Consider the following 19,953-nt stretch of genomic DNA (forward strand, 5'->3'; position numbering starts at 1 on the left):
TTCAGCCGAGGTTTCAGTCGGTGGTCGACCGTCGTCGTGGTACGATCGCTTATTATTTTTGTTGCGATTCTCGTAGCTTCGTCTTCGCGCACGGGCATCCGTAGACCGGCACTTTTGCCCGTGCCATTCGTCGAGGAGCTCGAGTGTTCGGTCGAATTCTCGAATTGTCAGAGTTTTTATGAGCGGTCACTCGTCGGTAAACGTATAAAGAGAGCGAGAGAGCGAGAGAGCGAGAGAGCGAGAGAGAGAGAGAGAGAGAGAGCTTATAATCCGTGCAGCGCGATGCGAGCTTGCGAGTCCAATGTCCGCTCCTATCGGCAGGATCGCAGCCGGACGTGCGCATCTCGGCCTTGCAATGTCTGAGTCCAAGAGTCCACGATGTGAGGGCGTATAGGACCGTTCGAAGGCCAGGCGTAAGCTCATCGAGAGACGTCGAACGCAGCCGGTGGCAAATTGAAGCGTTCGGGGTTGTGAGTTGGCATTGTCCGCCGCCTTGACTGCAGGGCAGAGAGGCGCACCCGGAGCCGGAGTAGGCGCATGCCTGCGTCGCGACAGCGCCCTCGTCCCCATGAGCGTCCTCCTCGCGGGCTCGGCGCGCTCGGGCCTGGTGGACTGGGGGCGCGTGCTCTGCCCAGCGGCTAACTGTCTGCTTGAGGTGGCCGAGGAGGAGGATCAGCAGGCCGTCGTCGAGCTCGCCCTCGAGGAGCCGGGGCCCGGGGGCGGGGGCGCCATGTCGCGAGGCCTGCCCGGTCGACGGGTACTACAGGCCCTGGTGCTCGTCCTCGCCACCGCCTACGCGACTGTTCTACTCTACCAAGCCGTCGCTCCCAGACAGGTGATCACCATAATTTTTGCTCATAATTCGAATATAGGCTAGCTTCTAGGGAATGTCAACTCTTCGCACCTACATTATTTGCGCGCTATCAAAGTCGAGGGTGACTTTGCAGTTATCGTGATAAAATATTTTGTTACCATTTAAGCCATAGTGGCCACTTTTGCCATTTCTTTCCGTCTGATTCGTAAAAATTTTATAACCTTTGAAAGTTTTATCCTCCTTTTTACGTCTCTCTCTCTCTCTCTCTCTCTCTCTCTCTTTCTTCCTCTCCCTCTCTCCATCTCCCCCTTCTGTTTCTTTCTATTTACTTTCATTATTTGATAATTATATCCATTCACGTAATGTTTTGTTTATCAAAAGTAGGGAAGAAAGGTATATTTCGATAAATGCATTTTTCTTAATTCTATTGAATCTAACGCATAATTCCAGTATCGCGTGTATTGTAAAGTCTAACGAAAATAATTTTACAATCTTTGTAATATCTGATTGGTTATTATTAGTTTCAATGTAATTCCATGTTTCTATTTACTTTTCAAAGCTTTACAATTACACATATAAACACACACGCCTTATTATTTGATTTTTATTTGATTAAATAATTTTAACATTAAACATAAAAATACTTTAATATTAGTTTGAAAGCAATTCGTGTGGACGGCTTTAAGTAAAATCATAACAAAAATCTCGTGTAATTAATATTTTTTTTATCACATAACATGAAATGTAATTTTGCTATTATTTAAAAGATTTAAAAATTTAAAATCAATTTAAAACTTTTCTATAAAAATTAAGGTTTATTAATATAATCAATTGAAATACTAATTAATTGAATTTACATCTCAGTAGGAATAAAAAATATTTTTATCGATCCTTATTTGTTATCATTTGTAGTTCGTATAAATTCGTGTATGATAGTAAAAAAAATTAATATATTGTTGATAAAGACAAAATTTTAGTTTACGATTTTATCATTCGAACACATTTTTATTATTTTTAATGATTGTTTATAATTCAAATTTAATTAAGATTCAAATTCAAGATAAATAATATTTATTACTAATTTGAATATCGTTCAATATTTGCCTTATATATTTGTGATTTATTTCAACAATATATATGCAATAATAATTTCTAAAGAAGCATTTATTTTAAGCATAATAAATGAATTTCATTAAAAATTCTTCCGGCAATGTTATTATTTTAAAGCCATGTAACATTTTCATAGTTAAGATTGTAAACAAAATAAAAGTATTTAAAACCATAATTAAAATTTGTGCAAAATAGTATTTTCATTAAACATTAGTATCACTTTTATTTTTCCGAAAAATCGTAGTGGATCGATGATCAAAGTGTTGATGAAATAAGCGGCGATGTGTCACTGGAGATGCCTCTGCCACGGCTCGTTAGATTTGGTGTCGCAGGCGTCGTCGCCGAAGACACAGTTGCGGTCACTCCGTCGGTGGCCACTGCGACAATAGCGCCATTCTCCACAGATCTTGACGACGTCTTTATCAGTGTTAAAACGACCAGGCATTATCATCATTCTCGACTACCTGCAATTATCAACACATGGTTTCAATTCGCTAAGGATCAGGTCAGTTAAGCATAATATACACCCTATTTAATTTTTGATAGATTTTTCTCCAGTCCTTCTGTTCGTAAAAATCGACTGTACTGTTAAATTATTGGACAAATTGATAAAACTACAAATTCGGTATCTTTATTATGGCGCTCTTGATAAAACATTAAGTCTTGATTTAATTATATATACAAGTTTCGATTTTATTCTAGCGATGTCAGTTATAATTTAAGTATATTTTTACTTATATAGCAAATAGTTACTTTTTTTTGTATTTTGATGTTGAAAATTTATAGAGAAAAATTTAATCATGAATGAATGAATCACACATTAATAAATCTTTTTGTTGGGATGCTAAATATTTAGTTTAATTTTTACTGAACTACTGAATTTAAAAGTCTATCGTACAAGCATCTTACGAACGACAACAAAAAATTAATTATGAATTTATAGAGGTGTGTTTCACTTGAAATTAAAACATTTATTTCTCATAGTAATCATATATAGAGTGATTATTTAAATAAAAATATTAGATATTTCATTAGATAAAACATTTATTTATTGAAACAAAACATAATTAGTATTCAGATATAACTGTTTGTAATAAAAGAAAATAAGAATAGATATAGAAAATTTTTTACCAATTATTTTTGTTATAATATAGTTTATTACGTACACAAAGTAAAAATTTCTATAATATTTAAGAGAATAGTACATGTTTGTTATTTTGAAATCTATAATATACATTTGTTACTAAAAATATAAAATTAATTCTTTAGGAAAGTAACTAATCTCAACTTATATTGATGCTCATTTGTTTGAAAATATTCGTATTACATTAAAAACGTTCGCTTATATTCCTTCTTAAATTAGTTTTACTGAAAACACATGACATCTCAATAGAAATTCCATTTACTCGCTAATACAAGAAAACCAGGAGTTAAGATATATATATATATATATATATATATATCTTAACTCTTGGTTTTCTTAATATGCATGTATTATATGTATTATGTAATACGCATGGTTTGAATTTATCTATCGTTAGTTCTCTAAGTTTTATTCGAATCAAGTAATAATATCTACACGCAATTTTAAATCACGTATAATCTTACCAAAACCAGTATTACATTAAAATTTTCTAATTTTTAGATAAATGAAAGTTTACACAATTTTTTGTTTTATGATTTGCGAGTTAAATAAAAAATTTCGAGAAATTTAAGTTGTTAGCTGAAATTTAAGTATATTTAAGTTGTTATTAAATTAGAGTAGTATAAAATAATTTTAGAGTACTCTATTAATGGTTAATTTGTTAACAACTTAAAATTTTGCCCATTTTTATCATTAGATAGTCTTGTATAATTCAAACAAATATATCTAGACGACAATTAATGCATAATACCACAATAGTTGCATGCCTTGAAAATTAATTTTCTTTATTGCATTATATAATTGTCAATACAAATGTAAAATATAAGAATTAATTAGAGAAATATCCTGTTGTTCCATTTACTTCCTTTAAAAGCGCAATCCATTTTACGTCCTAGTGTAAGTCTGCGAAAATGAAGCACTTTAATGAAGGCCCAAGAGTGCGCAAAAATAGGGGAAGGCGAACACATAAATCCCGTGTTCTCACGAAATGCATCGCGGCACGCTCATCATGCCGACAATTTCAACTCCTAGTGGATCGTTACGATACGTCGCGCATATGAACACGTGAGAAGAGGTGCAAGCATGCGTGTAGACAATGAATGTGTTCGTCTTAACCCCTCCACTTCCTTTTCCTTCGCGGAGTGTGAGGACCGGTGCTGATAGCGGGAGGCGCCGCCGCCTTTCCAGTTCCCCGTTCGATCGTTTCATTGATAGGTCAATAAAGCCAGTTGCCTGTTATTATTTTTGCCTCTTTTTTCGGAGCTATTTCCATATTGAATTCAAACAAGTGCAAAAAATTTGAGTAAACTAACAATTCAATCCAAATCGGTCGTTCAACATATGTCAATTTAAGAAAGAAAGTGTAAGCGGCGTAAGAGAATCATTTTTATTTGTAATTTATATACACAGCGATTATAGTATTAAGAATAATAATATTTTTTATCGCATGTTTACGGAAAAACTTAATATCATTATGTTACGTGTCTATAATACGTGACTATAAGCAGATGTTTATTTATCGCACAGCAACTCAATATAATTGTAATTATTCATAATTTAATTTTATTATATTTTTTAATGAATTGAAATTTTAATTCTATAGTAACGCGTTTAACTGCCATTAGACAATTTTTTTTTTTTTTTTTTTTATAAATAAAATGAATAAATGAGAATGTATTTAATATAATACTGATTTAATATAAAGCAATAATAATAAAAACAAAGTTTTATGAATTTATCTTGAATACTTATCTCTAGGTAATGTATACTGTCTACATTAAATAAATAATTTTTACATTTAGTACATGGTTTTAATGCGAGATTTGTCCAAACTTTCTAAAAGAAAAGAAAAGAAAATTTTGCTTAACTTCTTTTCTCACACATAAGTTTGTAACACTCATAGAAATTCAAATAACTTTTCATTGTATGGTCGTATGTAAGAAAAGATTCGAAGAGACTGTCGGTAAATCGTGTACTTCGTAAGCATGTATACGAGTCTGAGTTTCATGATGTACGTGCGTGCAATCAAGAAAGTCTTGTTTTAATGCTTTCGCTTCCTTTTCTTCAATTTATATAGATTTTTTAGTTTGAACGATAACTATCAGCACCAATAGTGTGCGCGACCTGCTAATTGCAAATGTAGTGAGTTGATCATTTTGATAAATAATAGTGATAAGCAAGTTATTACAATAAGATGATAAGGAAACTATGAATGAAAGATTGCACAGTCTTACCATTGTTATTATCATCTGTTGTTGGCGATTAGAAATAAATCTTTTTGTTTTTTATTTGCAATATTAAATAATATGATTATACCAAATTAGATTTTGTTTTTATAAAAGTTATTACTCTATATTTAAAATATTTTGAGAATCTTTAGTTAACGTTCACTAGTGTTTAAATGATTGCTTCATAGAAGATTTGACAATAATGTTTTATAAAGTATATATTTATTTTTGTAATAGAAATTAAGATTTAAATTATTGATCAAATATTTGTAAATTTTCTATAAAGTGTTAGAAAAAGTTAGATTTTAAACAAATAACAACTAAATTAATGTTATTATGAATTAACTATTTGAGTTGTCTGCATAATAATTTGATTTATTATTATCTTATTTTTTAATAAACACGAGAGTTATATTGATATTAGTGTTATTTAATAATAATTCAAATTGCTTTTATAAGACATATATATTCATATTAATTTAGCGTTTTCTGTTAACAAGGTGAGTAAGATTGTCTTTATTTTTTTTTTAATAAATATAAATAAGAAAAATAATATATTTCGTTAAAATTCTTAACTAATATTAGTCTTCTAAGAAAATTCATTACCTCTAAATTACATTTAGCTTAGTTAGATTTAGCTATTTTAAATTTTCTAATTTATATTTTATTAAAAAAAACAGATACAATAATTACTTGGCTGTGAGATTATTTAAAAGAGTGTAAGCGATCACTTATAAATATGTAATATGATACACATATCGGACTATTTGAAATTTTTAACGAATCAAACTGACTTCTCTTTTTATATCAACTATTCTCTACCTTATAATATATGTAGGAAAAGTATTGTATCATAAAATAATCTTATTCAAATCGATCGATTGAAATTAATCAATAATTGTATGGCTGGCCAATTTAAGCGTTTGGATTTCGTGTATGTCGAGGCTTGAGTCACCGAGTAAGAGGAAAATCGCGCGTAACGTACGTATGATAGTTGCCGGAACGTCTGCAAACGCAGCGCGTATCGCTTATACCCAGAATAAGCGCATGGACGGTTTGGGCGATTCAACTCGTGGGAAGATCTCACGGATTTACCTTCGACCTCTCAAGTGTTCCCTCGACCTCGCGCTTCTCCTGCTCCATAGCCGGCAAAATGACGCACTAAAGGTCCATAGCCCGTGCCGCGGATTTAGTGGTCTCTCTCTCTCTCTCTCTCTCTCTCTCTCTCTCTCTCTTTTCTCTCTGCCGATAATTAAGCGATGCGCGCGCGAGAGAAAGAGCCGCCAACATCGAAATCCGCGGCCTCCTCCCGGTGCGCAGTGCATGCGCGAGAGAACGAAAATTGAATGCAGACATAGTGAGGGGAAGATCGAGACGTAATGAGGGGTTTGCACGAAGCGAAATTGAGGGGTGGCAAGAGCGTGGCTGCAATACCACAAGGATTGCTTATATCCATTCTCCCTCTCTTCATCATTCTTTTCCTTCCTTTTGCCTTCCTGCACTCGTGCTCAGCGAAACGATCCGAGGTGTCGGTCATTTATCTTTCGATGTGAGTCAAGATTCTATCTTGCATTCTTTTACTTTTTGCGTCTTCCTTAACTTTGGTAGCTGTTATTCGATATTATATATTTGCTGAGCCAACTGAAACTCCATTGCCACTATAATTATTCTAGAAAAGAGTGATATCTTTCTTTGCCTGAACAAAAATTTAATTGATTATTGCGTAATCTCGCATGTGACGATGTAATCACCGAATAAATTTAGCATATCTCAGTTAGTTTTTTTTTATTAATGTATTAGAGAACAATGTTCAGAAATAAGTGAAATGAATGTCAAATTCGAATGAAATTATAAAAAGTTATATATTGTAAAACATATTAGAGATATATATTACATTAACTTCAGTAAAATAAATAAAATTCATAATATTTTATTTTAGTAAAATTTAGTAAAATTCATAAAATTCACAATATTAATATAAAGTTCATTATATTGTTCTTAACATTCAAATTTTTTAAGTATTTTGCAATTTTTATTTAATATTTAAGATCAAGTTTAAATACTCGATAGAATTCAAATTAGTAACTATAAGCAAATGCTTATACACATTTCATAAGTTTAGAGATAAGATTTAGGTCATTTACAAATGTTACAGTACATCAATTATGTAAATAATCGCAGCAGTAGAAGTATACAAGACATCAATATTAATATACGAATTAACTAATGAAAGTTTATAGTTTTATTAATTTTATGCATTCATTGTACAATATTTTATGTTTTGAAGCTTATTATAACAGATATATTGTTAATTTTGGCATTTTTACATTTCAATCATGAAGTATATGATACAGTAAGCATATAATACATAACTTGGGATAAGTACTAATTTATTTTTTTTCAAAAATTTCGATAAATTGATTGCAAAATAAATAGCTTTGCACTTCATTTCTATCAAATCCTATTTTATGAAATTCTATTTTTATTTTCGTCGCTCGAGCAGAACATTATTTCCTATTATTCGAAGACGCGTTTAATGTAAAATGAGCGCAGAAATTTGAAAGTCATTGTTGAAATCACTTGGCAGCAGTGCTGACAAGAAAATTTTCAAAACAAGATACTGTAAAGCCATATTCTACTCCTGCGCATATGTAAGTATTTTTCAGAATCATTGTGTCAAATTGCTCGAGTCTTCATTATTGTGACAAGAAAATTTGAAAAAAGGCACTTAAATATGCTATAAGAATGAATAGAACTAATAAAAAGAAATAATAAATTTTTTTTTCAAATATAATTTAATTAACATAAACTTCATTATTAAACTTAGATATCTAAGAAAATATTGTTACTTTCTGTTAGTATTAATTTTAATGTAATATTTATTGAAAGAATTATCTCTCCAAGTAAAGTTAAATGTAAATATTTTTGTAATTATAAATATATGGAAAAAAGGTATATAATAAAAAATATAATTATTAGATTAAATTATAATTTAACAATAATTAAATGTTAGTTCGAACAATGTTTTAATTATATATCCATCTAATTATAAATTTTAAATATTATATATATATATATATATATTATTCTTGTTATTAATAAATAGCTATGCATATTAGTTAAATTACTTGAATTTTTTCATATTTATTTTGTATAATAGTACGAGATTATCATTCAAAATAAAATATTAACCATTTATTTAAATTAAATAAGCATTATGTTTTTTTAATGGTATCTTTTTGTACAAAGAAATATTATTGTAAGCAATGTGTATTTATTGATATTCAAAGATTCCTTTATATATACATAGGCTTAAATTTTTTTGTAATTTATTCCTGCCTACTAGTAGTATACTTCTATTGTATGATGAAGTGGCTGTCGTCTTTGCTTAACTTCAATTTTTTGTTTTTTTTTTCCTTTATTCGAACATTGATTATCAGGCTAATTTTTACAAATTGAACAGCAATAATTGATCAATTAACATTATTTATTTTATTTGTTTACAAAATAAAATTTTAGATTAAAATTTTAATTAGAATTAGATTTTTTAGATAGAAAAGCTTATTTTTTCTATCTTTTATAAAGATTTCCTTATTCGTGAATGTACGTTACTTAAAAATGTTTAATAATGTTTTTTGCTTCATACAACTAATACTTAAATAAATAAAAAAACTTCGTGTATTTAAAAGAGTTAATACTTAAATTTATATAAATTAAATACGTAATCTAATATTTTATACTAAAATTATATCAAATAGTTAATATCGTGTATAAATTAAATTTATAATAGTCAATAAATTTTACTTTTCACATAGATTAATACGGTACTCTTTTATAAGTTTATTTTTGTGATGTAAGCATAAATTTTTGTAATAAATTATATTTTGATGCATATATAATGTATATTTTAATATGTTATTAAAATATAATATTTGCATAAAAATTAATATAATACTATTTATAAATTTTACATTATATTTTGAAGTCAATTTTATGATTAATTATAACAAAATAATTTTTAGAATATTTTTCCATCATTTTGGTACTAAAAATACCTGTTACATACTAATAATATTTTAAAATAAACAAAACATTATTGTATTTATGATTTGACTAGACATATTTTAATTTCATGGCTAATGTACAAATTAGATTACAAAAGTTAATTAGTTAAACAAAACTAATTAACTTGGTTATACAATTTAGAAAGAATTTATTACAATAATATTATTAAATTTTGTCATTAAATTAAATACGTTATGTTATTGATAAATAATATGTAAATATAGATAATATTATTCCTATTTATATTAATATATTAATATCATTCTTAGTAATATAAATTAGCATAAATTTATGTAATGAAATAAATAGAACGAAAATATAAATGTTAAGAAATTAATGATTTGAATTCAATCTAAATTATTATTTGATTACAAATTTCTTTATCTATTATAATAGTGATATATAATACTTTAAGTTTATAACATTTTAAGTAATTCAAAAATCGAATGAAACAAGCAAAAATGTAAATAGATAAATAAAACTATTTATATTTTCATTTAATTATTTATGGCACTATCTATTTGTAAAAAATATAGAATATTAACAACATTATAATGAAATTTGTATTGTACTTTGAATATTTGTCTTTTTTAAATATTTTATTGTAAACGCAAAATTTAATTTATATAAGTATAAATAAATGTGTACGTTATACGTTTTTAATTTTCTAACTCGTTAATACAATTTTCAGCAAATATTAAAATTCATTAATTATAAAAACATTTTAATAATATATGATGTTAAATTGTTATATAAATATTCCGTGTACGTATATTTTCTGTAAAATTGTAAATAATAATAAAATCAGTATATTATTTATAATTTTTTAATTCATTTTTTAAATATTTGCTTTTATTGTATTTTACTCAAAAGTTTAAATGACTAAATGATTATAATTACTGTCATTAATTGTCATTAAGTGAATGCTGCAATACGACGCCGCACACATGACGTCACGTAAGCACAAATGTTCATCACACTAATTCTTTTTTTCATTTCATCGCACTACTCGCAACGAATGTCTCGTTAGCGCTTCTTTGGTCTCGCTTTCTTTCAAGGAATGCTTATACTAAACTCGCAGATTCCATTTCTGTCTCTGTTTTTGTATCTCTCTTACACTCATTCTCTTTTGTCGCTGCCTTTTTACGGCGTTTATTTTCGCTATCAATGTCTCTGTATTTCTCATTGTGCTTTACTTGTACATTGTAAAAGTAGGCACACATACACACATACAAACACGTATTTATGTATGTATGCATGTATGTATCCATGTATGTATGCTTCGAATCATAAATGAAATCCCTCATATTCTTTGTGAATTATTTTTTTTGTCTCAAATATTACATTCCTCGACAATTCACTATACTTTTTTTTTCACTGATTTCTCTTTATTGCATTCCTTAATTGCATCACATTTTAGACTTTTTATATACAGAAGGAAAAAAGTACAATCCCTTCATTAATTTTAATTAATTTATATAATTTAGATGGTAGTGTAATACTTTTTGTTATTATTAAAATGTTCTAAATAATAATTTTTATGTACTCGTAAGGAAGGGAAGTGCAATTTTATTTTCAAAGTGCAAAATATTAACTAACAGTTAATTAATATTTAATTATAATTTATTCTATTAATATTATTGTATGCGCTTCTATGGGTGAGTGGATAAAAATTTGTTTATAAACTAATATGTTTATTATTTTAAGCGGAAAGTATAGCGTTATTTTTTATAAATTGTAACGGATTTGATTAAAAAAATTCATATAATATTTCGAAATACAAAAAAACTTAGCAATTTTTTCGAAGTATTTCAATATCAATGATTAAAAATTATTGTTAAACAGTTAAATGACTATTTGAATATTATGAAATATATATATTGTTGTATGATAGTTTATGAAGGTATTTCCAACCAGTTTATGGATTAAAATAAAAATAAAATAAAAAAGATAATATTATACTTAAATTAAATAAATTTTACCATATAAGATTATATTATATAATTATTGTTAATAAACGAAATTTTATGGTCAATTGATATACTGTTTTTCTATTTAAGTCTTTACAATACATTATGAATTTTGATGATTTAGGTTTTTGATAAATTATATTAAAAGTTTTAGTATTTATATATCTAATGATAAAGATGCAAAAAATTTTTTTCATATTTAACGTTGATTTACTTGGTTAATTAGCTAGTTTTCTTATTAAGTTTTATGTATACACTTGAATGTAGTTAAATGGAATGTCTAATTTTAATGTTAACATTCTTTTAATTTTTTTGTTCATTAGTTGTCTTTTATCTATTTATCGACAATTTATTTACGTATTTATAAATCTATTCCTTTTTTTATAATTATTTGTTAATAAAATTATTATTAAACATATTTTTATTACAATTTTATATTGTACAAAATAATTTAATTTACATTTACCTTAAAATTTTTTTTTAAAAATTTTTTTTAAGAAATAAATTAATCTACCGATTTTTTAAATATTATAAATTAAATGGCAAAAGATTATTTTGTTCATTAAAATATTTAAGTTTTGGCTTTTTTAAATTTATTTAGAATAATATCATAGAATAATATAGATTGGAATAATTTATATAAATACAAATTTTATCTGAAATACTTGTCAGGTAAATTTATAATGTTTAAATGTCGATTCAATTTCGTTCATCTTTATCCATTTAATCCAAATCGACTCGATATGGTCCCCGAACATTTCAAGATTCCTTCTGATGGTTTGCAAATCGTTATGTCTTTGCCGCTTTTTCCTGATGCATACATCTCTCTTCGCTTACCGCCTTTTCAGCACTTTTTATCTTCATGGGCCTTGCGCTAGTCATGACTGCGTTTTCGCTACCGTAGCGGAAAATTCTGAACGTCGACACGTTTTTCAGAATATTTATGTGTCTTGGTTGAGCATTTTATTTTTATTGTTAGGCATTGGCGACAATATAATTTGAGTATTACTTTGTGCTATAAACCTTTCACCAAAATTGTGTCACTGTACCAGTTTTCGAAAAAAAATGTTGACAATCAAGTGTATCTATTTATATCTTATGTATAGAAATATGTTAGTGAATATTTACTGTACCGTTGTGATAAATGGCAATTTCATTCTACTTTTGAGAATAAGTATGTTGCTATTTCCTTAATTCTGTATTTATTGATGCAATAGTTTCTATTACTTTTAAAACCTTTAGTATTAAATTAATGTTGAATAATATATATCTTTTATAAAGTAATTTTATGTCATATATTAAAATATTAATAGAATTGTATGCTCTATGAATATTTAAAATATTTATTTTCTCTTATATAATTACACAAATGTTTTCTATATATTTTTCATTTTATACTTTTAAATAGTGGTTTAAAATATAATTAAAAAATTTGTTAAATTTTATATTCCATTTTAATTATAATATCTAGAGGAAGATGAAAAATAAAAAAAATAAAATACGAAAGTATCAAAGAAATCTATTTTTTAAGGATAAAATTTTTAACATTACGTAAATATATGATTTTCCTGCTGTTATTGGATAATATAAACGTTTTATATGGTCGTAATTAGTAATATATGTTTATCATGTACTAGACTTGTTACATATACATTATATAATATACAAAATTCATTATAATAAGATTTTTTAAAACTACGAATATATCTTTATAAACTATTTACACTTTTTAATTAATAAACTAATGTGCAACTTGTTAGTTCATCTGTTTAAATAGTTTAATTCCTTAGTTAAAAGAAAATATTTTAGTAAATTTTTAGATCAAAAACTTCTGTAAATATATTAGTAATCCTTTATTTATGTGTATAGATTGCTGTATAAATAAAATTTTTTTTATATAAAATATAGATATAGATCAATATATATTTATATATATAGATAGATAGATAATATAGTTATATATTTCTTTTCACAGTCACTTTAATAATAGTTTAAATTAATACTATTATTCTATATTATAAAATATTTATATAATATTATTTTATACACTGGCTATTCGGATTTTTTCATTTTTTTCATTATACTTAAGTATAATTTTTTTTTTAATTTAACATCTTAATTTTAAAAGTAAGGACCATTAAAATGCTTGTATGAGGCTTTTACTAATTTGGTTTTCCTATATAACATGTTGCTCTGAATTTTTCTTGTTCTCACTAAAAATTTTGAGAAATTACCCATTTAAAAGATGTTGGAAAATTGTTATGCTACATTTTTCAGCTAAATCAGCTTTCTAAAAATAATTCTATTTATTATATATTATATAGTCTATATTGATTATTTATTTAAAGAAAATTTCTATAAAATAAACTGTTTTTAAATCAAACATATTAATTGATGAAATATCTGTGCATTTGCCTATAAGTACACATTTATAAAAAAATTTAATGCGTAATAAATTTATAAGATATATTTTTTCTGTTCTAGACATGGTTTTTTACAGATAGAGATGACCCGTATTTTCATAACCAAACAAGTAAGTGTTGTTTATTTTGCTAATAATACAAATAATTATTTATAAAAAATATATTTTTATCTCTTATACAAAACAACATTTTTACCTATTTTAATAACTTTTGTACATGTAAGTAATATATTTTAGTAAAATTTATTTAAGTTTCTTACATTCAGTTGATTTTACATACTTTTGTCGATAATAATATTTTTAATAATTTTGTTTTTAACACTCAATTATGAATTAGAGTAAAACTCATATAATGACTACTCTATTTATTAAAAAAGAAGATAAGCATTATAAGCATTGAAACGTACTGTAGAACGGTCCAATACCCATTTACGATATATTTTTTAATATAATTTCGAAATTTTATGTATCTAAGGTATAAATGTGTAAAATTAATTTGTTTAAATAAGATTTTCATTTAAATATTCAGCGTTAGCCTTGAGCTAGAGTATTGAATCATTTTAATCAAATTAATTCGAATATTAATAATAAAAGGTGTATATGAAAGCGTGTAATAACTAATTATTTTTATTATATGACAGTTAAAAAGTAATAGAATTCTTTTAATACTAAGTTATAATAAAACATTTAAATATTTAATTTCTAATGAAAACATCAGACAAAGTCATAAATCTCTGGATTCCAGAATGTAACAGTTTTCTTGAAGGCAAAAAGTGCCACTGTATAAATAAAAATTCTTATTTTATTTCTAGTATTATTTTTCGATCGAGACTCTATAAGTTCCATGTAAAAGGTGGCCTTACTGACATAAATCTTAACGCAATCTTTCTTAAAGAATATACCGAAGAAGTTTGATTGTAAGAAATACTACATATATAAAAAAGAGATATAATTAAGCGGCGTCCGGCAGAAGGTGCTATACGGTTTAATATGAAAAAAGTAATAGGATTAAAAGAAGCAAGGCCGCACGCGAGCCTTTATTCGACATTTGACCTAAACACGTGTTCACGGGCCAGATATCAAGATACTTTTACCTCGTTTCGCGTTCATCTTTTTTACTCTTACACTGCATTCCCATTTGCTGCGCTATCATCTTTTTTTTTTTTTTTTTCTCTAAGTACTCTTACTATCGTACCACTTTATGTATAATTCGCCTACTGTTATTCTTAGTGGATTGTAAACTATAGATGGTATTCATATATATATATCTGTTTCAATTGAGAATTACATTTCAAATTTTAGAGTGATAGATTACTACATACTACAAATATTCTTATTGCCTATGAAATAAAATAGTTTCATAATATTTAGAGGAAAATAAAATTTTATTACATGTAAACAAATGTAAAATCTAATTAATTAAACACTATAAGATTTAGAGCTTCGGTGTTCAGATAAAAATTAAAAAAATATTAAAAAATTATGAAATTAGTTTTGATAATAAGTTTCTTTATAATTCTAAGCTGTAATTTTATCATCTTTAAAATTTAATGTCGAGATCAATTCATTGAATTAATATTAATTTATTAATACAACCTGAAAATTTAATCCATTTGAATTATAATTAATTTATGTAATTATGTATGTAAATATATGTAATTATGTTTATGATTTCAAAACCATGAAATTATCTATTTATTATATTATACTATTATTTATTATATTATAATATTAAAATTATATAGTATTAAAATTACACATACATTAATTAATTAATGAAAGATATTACGATAATAAATTAAGCACATACAGCACAGGAAGAAGGGAAAATAGGAAAGATTACAAATTTGTAGATTCTAATTATTAATGAAATTCTAATATGTATATATTAAATATTAAATATAAAAATAATATAGACTTGTTTAAAACATTACTTAAATATATTATAGTTTAGACTATCTGACGTTTGGTATAAATGTACACGAGCTGTAGATCTAACTATCTGAGAAAATATTCTAACTTGTTTTATAAAAAACTTGGTATTTTATTCAAATTATTGTATCTGCTATTCGGCATATTATATCTTGTAAAATTCAATTAAAGATTAAATCAAATTTTAGAATCTGCTCAATATTAAGTTAAAATTTCATTTCGATTCAGAAAATATAATTTTAAGCTAAGCTTGTTGGAACTATAGCATTATTTTCCATTGTCGTAAGTATTAATTGTATCATTTTTTATTACTTTTTATAGTTTTTAATATATTAATATAAACATTACGTTGTTACGCATGTAAGTCTTGTTTTGCTTCTAATAATCAAGAAGAACATTCACATATAATAAAAATTATTTTTAACTCGTAATTTGAATCATATGTTTAAAATTTTATGCACTATTTGATATTTTATTTTACTGTTATACCAATATTTATTAATATAATACCAATTACTTCAATATTGTTGTTAAAATATATATTTTCAGATTTTAATATTTTCAGTATAAAACATATAATGACTATTTTTACTTTAAATATACTTTTTATGTTTTCAATAGAATTCATTGAATAAGATAATAAATTTTTTATGTATATCCATTAAGGATTTGTAATTAATATAAATTAGAAAATTCAGCGAAATATTTAAATAATTATTATTTTTTCAAGTCAGTGAAATTAACAGTAAAATACAAATAGGTTTTTTAATCGCTTACTATCTATTTAATAATTATTTCAACTATTCATTTACAGTTTAACTTGCTTTTCAGATGGCCATATGATCAACACGAAATGCTCGTCGTCACACAGCAGACGAGCTCTATGCTGTAAAATGTCGGTGGAGTTCGACAGGTTCCTTGAGAGCAGTAGAAAGTGAGTGATGCATGATGCATAATTTTATTTTTTTTTCCTTCGTATCTATACTCATTTGAGTGTGTATGTGTTTGAGTTGTTAATAGCAGTAGAATCCTCTATGAATATTAATGACCATTTAGAGGCGATCATTTGGTTTACGGTCACATGAGGAATTTTAAAGGCTCAAATGAGGTATTTTGCATTTTTTATCGACGAAAAGGTGCAATTTATGGTGTTTTGTTCCCATGACGGAATTCATTATTTTTTTTGCAGAATCTTCCTATTATTTTTCTTTCATTTTTTGTTTTCATGAAATGAACGTTGTATATTACTATAAACGAGATTAGAAAAAATGTAAGTTTTTACTTTTTGAAACATAATAAGAGCCTATAATCAATTTATGTTAATTAATTTTGTACAATACAAAGATTACAACAAAGTTTTAAATATTTTTTTTTAATACCTTTATCAAAACTATAGTTTTAATTTAAAAAATTTACAAAATTTACAAATTTTATTTGTTAATAAAATAATATCTAATTCTATTATTTATTTTATGAAAATTGAGGTTTTTCATCTCAATCTATTGAATGAAAAGCAATGCGTATTATTAATAAATATGAGTATTATTCATAATGAATATTATAGACCTTCAAAATATTTGGAGGCATGATAGAAAAAATGTAACTTATATCATTATAAAATTCATTAAAGTTACATAATTATTAATTAATATTTGAAATATTTTTTAATGTAGTCTTTATTAAATCGATAAATAATATATTTAATATTACATGAAGTTATAAATCCTTGAAAATATTACTATTGTAAAATTTAAGTTACTATCTCTCATACTTAAAATGAAAAGTAAAACTAATAACAAATATGTAAAGTATTAACAATTATTTTTTCTATTTTTAAATGAATCTTATCTCTGTGGTATTTCGCATATATGCAGTATTGTCCTAGAAAGATTCACTATGTGCGGTATAATTTTATTATTCATATATATCTCTAAGCAATGATACAAAAACTTTAATAGTTCGAGTTCCCCGAAGAAGCTAGCAACTTCAGAATCGTATATTTTAGTGTACGAGATACTTTAAAAAGAGGGGGCGACAGGCAGGAGGATAGCGGATACAACTCATGACATCATTACGTTGTCGCAGTCCATATGCTTTGCAAAGTTATTCGCGTGAGTGAGAACCATAAAATCCAAAAGTAAATAGCTTAAATTCTCTTTCACTTCATTTTCTTTATATTTTATACATTGTTATCTAAAGCCTACATTCAAATTGATTGATTAAAAATTTGTGACTATTTTATTCATTACGATAAATATATATCTTTCATTTGAAGCAATAGACTGTAATAGGTAATCTAATATTCCAGTTTATCATATTCTCTAGTGTATTAGTGTCCAATCATAAATTACCACTGATTAATTGAGCGGGAAGCTTTATCGTTTATATATATCTAATATATAAACGTATTTAACATAATTCCCTTTGTACTTTTTAATAAAACGGTAACAGTTACTTGTCCTTTACCTTATTTACTAAAAGAGGGTACACTGCCATTTGTCAAATTCTAAATTCTAAATTCGATTCACATTGCTTTTATATTAAATTCATATTAATTGAAAATATATAACTGCATTAAAATAATAATATTTTACGTTCTTTTTGCAATACATAATGTTCTATTAGTAATTGAAACAAAGTTAGATGAAATAATATTATATTATTTGTCTTCTTGATAAATTAAAATCAATATAAAATATATATTTAGCTCTATGTATCAAACTATTGTAATAGTTAATAGAATATATTTCCAGTATATTATAAGGTGCTTTATCCATTTTAAAATATAATTAAAAATATGACTCAGATTGATAAGTAAATAAACACATTAGTTACAACTATTTAATGTAAATGTAATGATTGTGAATAATATTAACTAATGGAATTTTCTTCTTATGATATATCAAAATAATTTTCTAGTTGCTGAGTAGTAGGTAATAAGTAGATATAATTTTTATATATAAAATGATATTTAATATGTAATATTGCATAAGAAAGAATTTCTTTTATTTACAATAGCTTGTATTAAAAAAACCTTTGTTATTATTAATTATAATAACACTAATCAATATTTAGTAATATTATTAAGGTTTAATAATTGGAATACGTTAATATAAAAGCTTTATAATAGTAATCTATTGCAAATGTAAAATGAGGCATTTTATTAAAACATGTAGAAAATATGTAGCAATATTTGAAATAAAACAAGGAATATTCTATTACTTATTAAACAAGGAATATTTATTTAAACTTATATAACCGAATTAAGCATTTGAAATTATTAAATTAAAGCATGCGTCTTACTCCATTCATTTTAATCCATTTAGTGTAAAAGTTGATAGCGATTTTGAAACATTAAAAGAAATGTAAAGAACATGGTGGTAATAATAAAATTTACCGACATAAAAATTTTTTGTAATTGATGATTAGACGATTTAATGCACTTGCATAGGCGTGAGTGAACACATGAATGACGACCTGGACATTTTAGCTCGTAAAATACTGCCACTACCCGCATAATAGATGGTCCATGCTATTTTTACTATACAGTTCATAGTCTATGATTCAGTTCATTTTTATTTTTTTATTACTTCGTCTACATATAAAATATACAATAACACATTTAAAAAACAAGTAATAGGTACTATTCTTTTAGTCTGAAAATATTTATTTTAATCTACCCATTGTTTTTTAACTAATGAATATCGTCAATATCATTTTAATAGATTGTATTGGCTAATTCTGATTTTAATATACTTTATTAATTAATTTTAATTGTCTTATTGCCTATGATTCTCTGTTAATTTTCTATATTTTTAACTTATTGAAATTATTTGGTAAATAGTGTTAGTTAAAAAATCAATATTATTAAATAGTACCTAAAATTATACTGGGGTGGTTACGATTAGGGTAAACAGATATAAGAAATGCAATATTTATATATTAAATTTTTTTTTTAATAAATTATTCACATCATATGACATTTAAAATTTTCTTTGGTATATAATTTTAGGTTTCTATATATTATATATGTATTATTATATAAGAAAAATATTCCATATTATTTGCAATTAACACATAAGAATAGTATTTTATAGACGACTCTTAAATTCAACTATTTTAATCTCATATTGATATATCATGTTATTGGTTTGTTCTATATCTTTAGAAGTTTTAAAGGAGACATAAAATACAAACGAATAAGAGCAGCTGCTTTGGGGATGATTTCATCTTACAACGAATATATATGCATAATGACTATAGTGTGC

The 19,953-nt window shown here is 25.7% G+C and overlaps 1 protein-coding gene across 2 annotated transcripts in view; it reads left to right on the forward strand.

Annotated features, from left to right (window-relative positions):
* Positions 1-118: 118 nt before the first annotated feature.
* The window catches only part of fng (Fringe glycosyltransferase), an 89,294-nt gene continuing 69,459 nt past the window's right edge, over positions 119-19,953 (forward strand). For both annotated transcript variants that reach the window (XM_011498575.1, XM_011498576.1), the window contains exons 1-4: positions 119-835; positions 2,169-2,429; positions 13,816-13,864; positions 16,517-16,619. In XM_011498575.1, the coding sequence (XP_011496877.1) occupies positions 569-835; positions 2,169-2,429; positions 13,816-13,864; positions 16,517-16,619 (680 nt within the window). In that variant the 5' untranslated portion in view covers positions 119-568. The remainder of the gene's footprint in view (positions 836-2,168; positions 2,430-13,815; positions 13,865-16,516; positions 16,620-19,953) is intronic.

The sequence above is a fragment of the Ceratosolen solmsi genome, unplaced genomic scaffold, assembly GCF_000503995.2.
Source record: "Ceratosolen solmsi marchali unplaced genomic scaffold, CerSol_1.0 scaffold30, whole genome shotgun sequence".
In the NCBI taxonomy this organism is placed as follows: domain Eukaryota; kingdom Metazoa; phylum Arthropoda; class Insecta; order Hymenoptera; family Agaonidae; genus Ceratosolen; species Ceratosolen solmsi.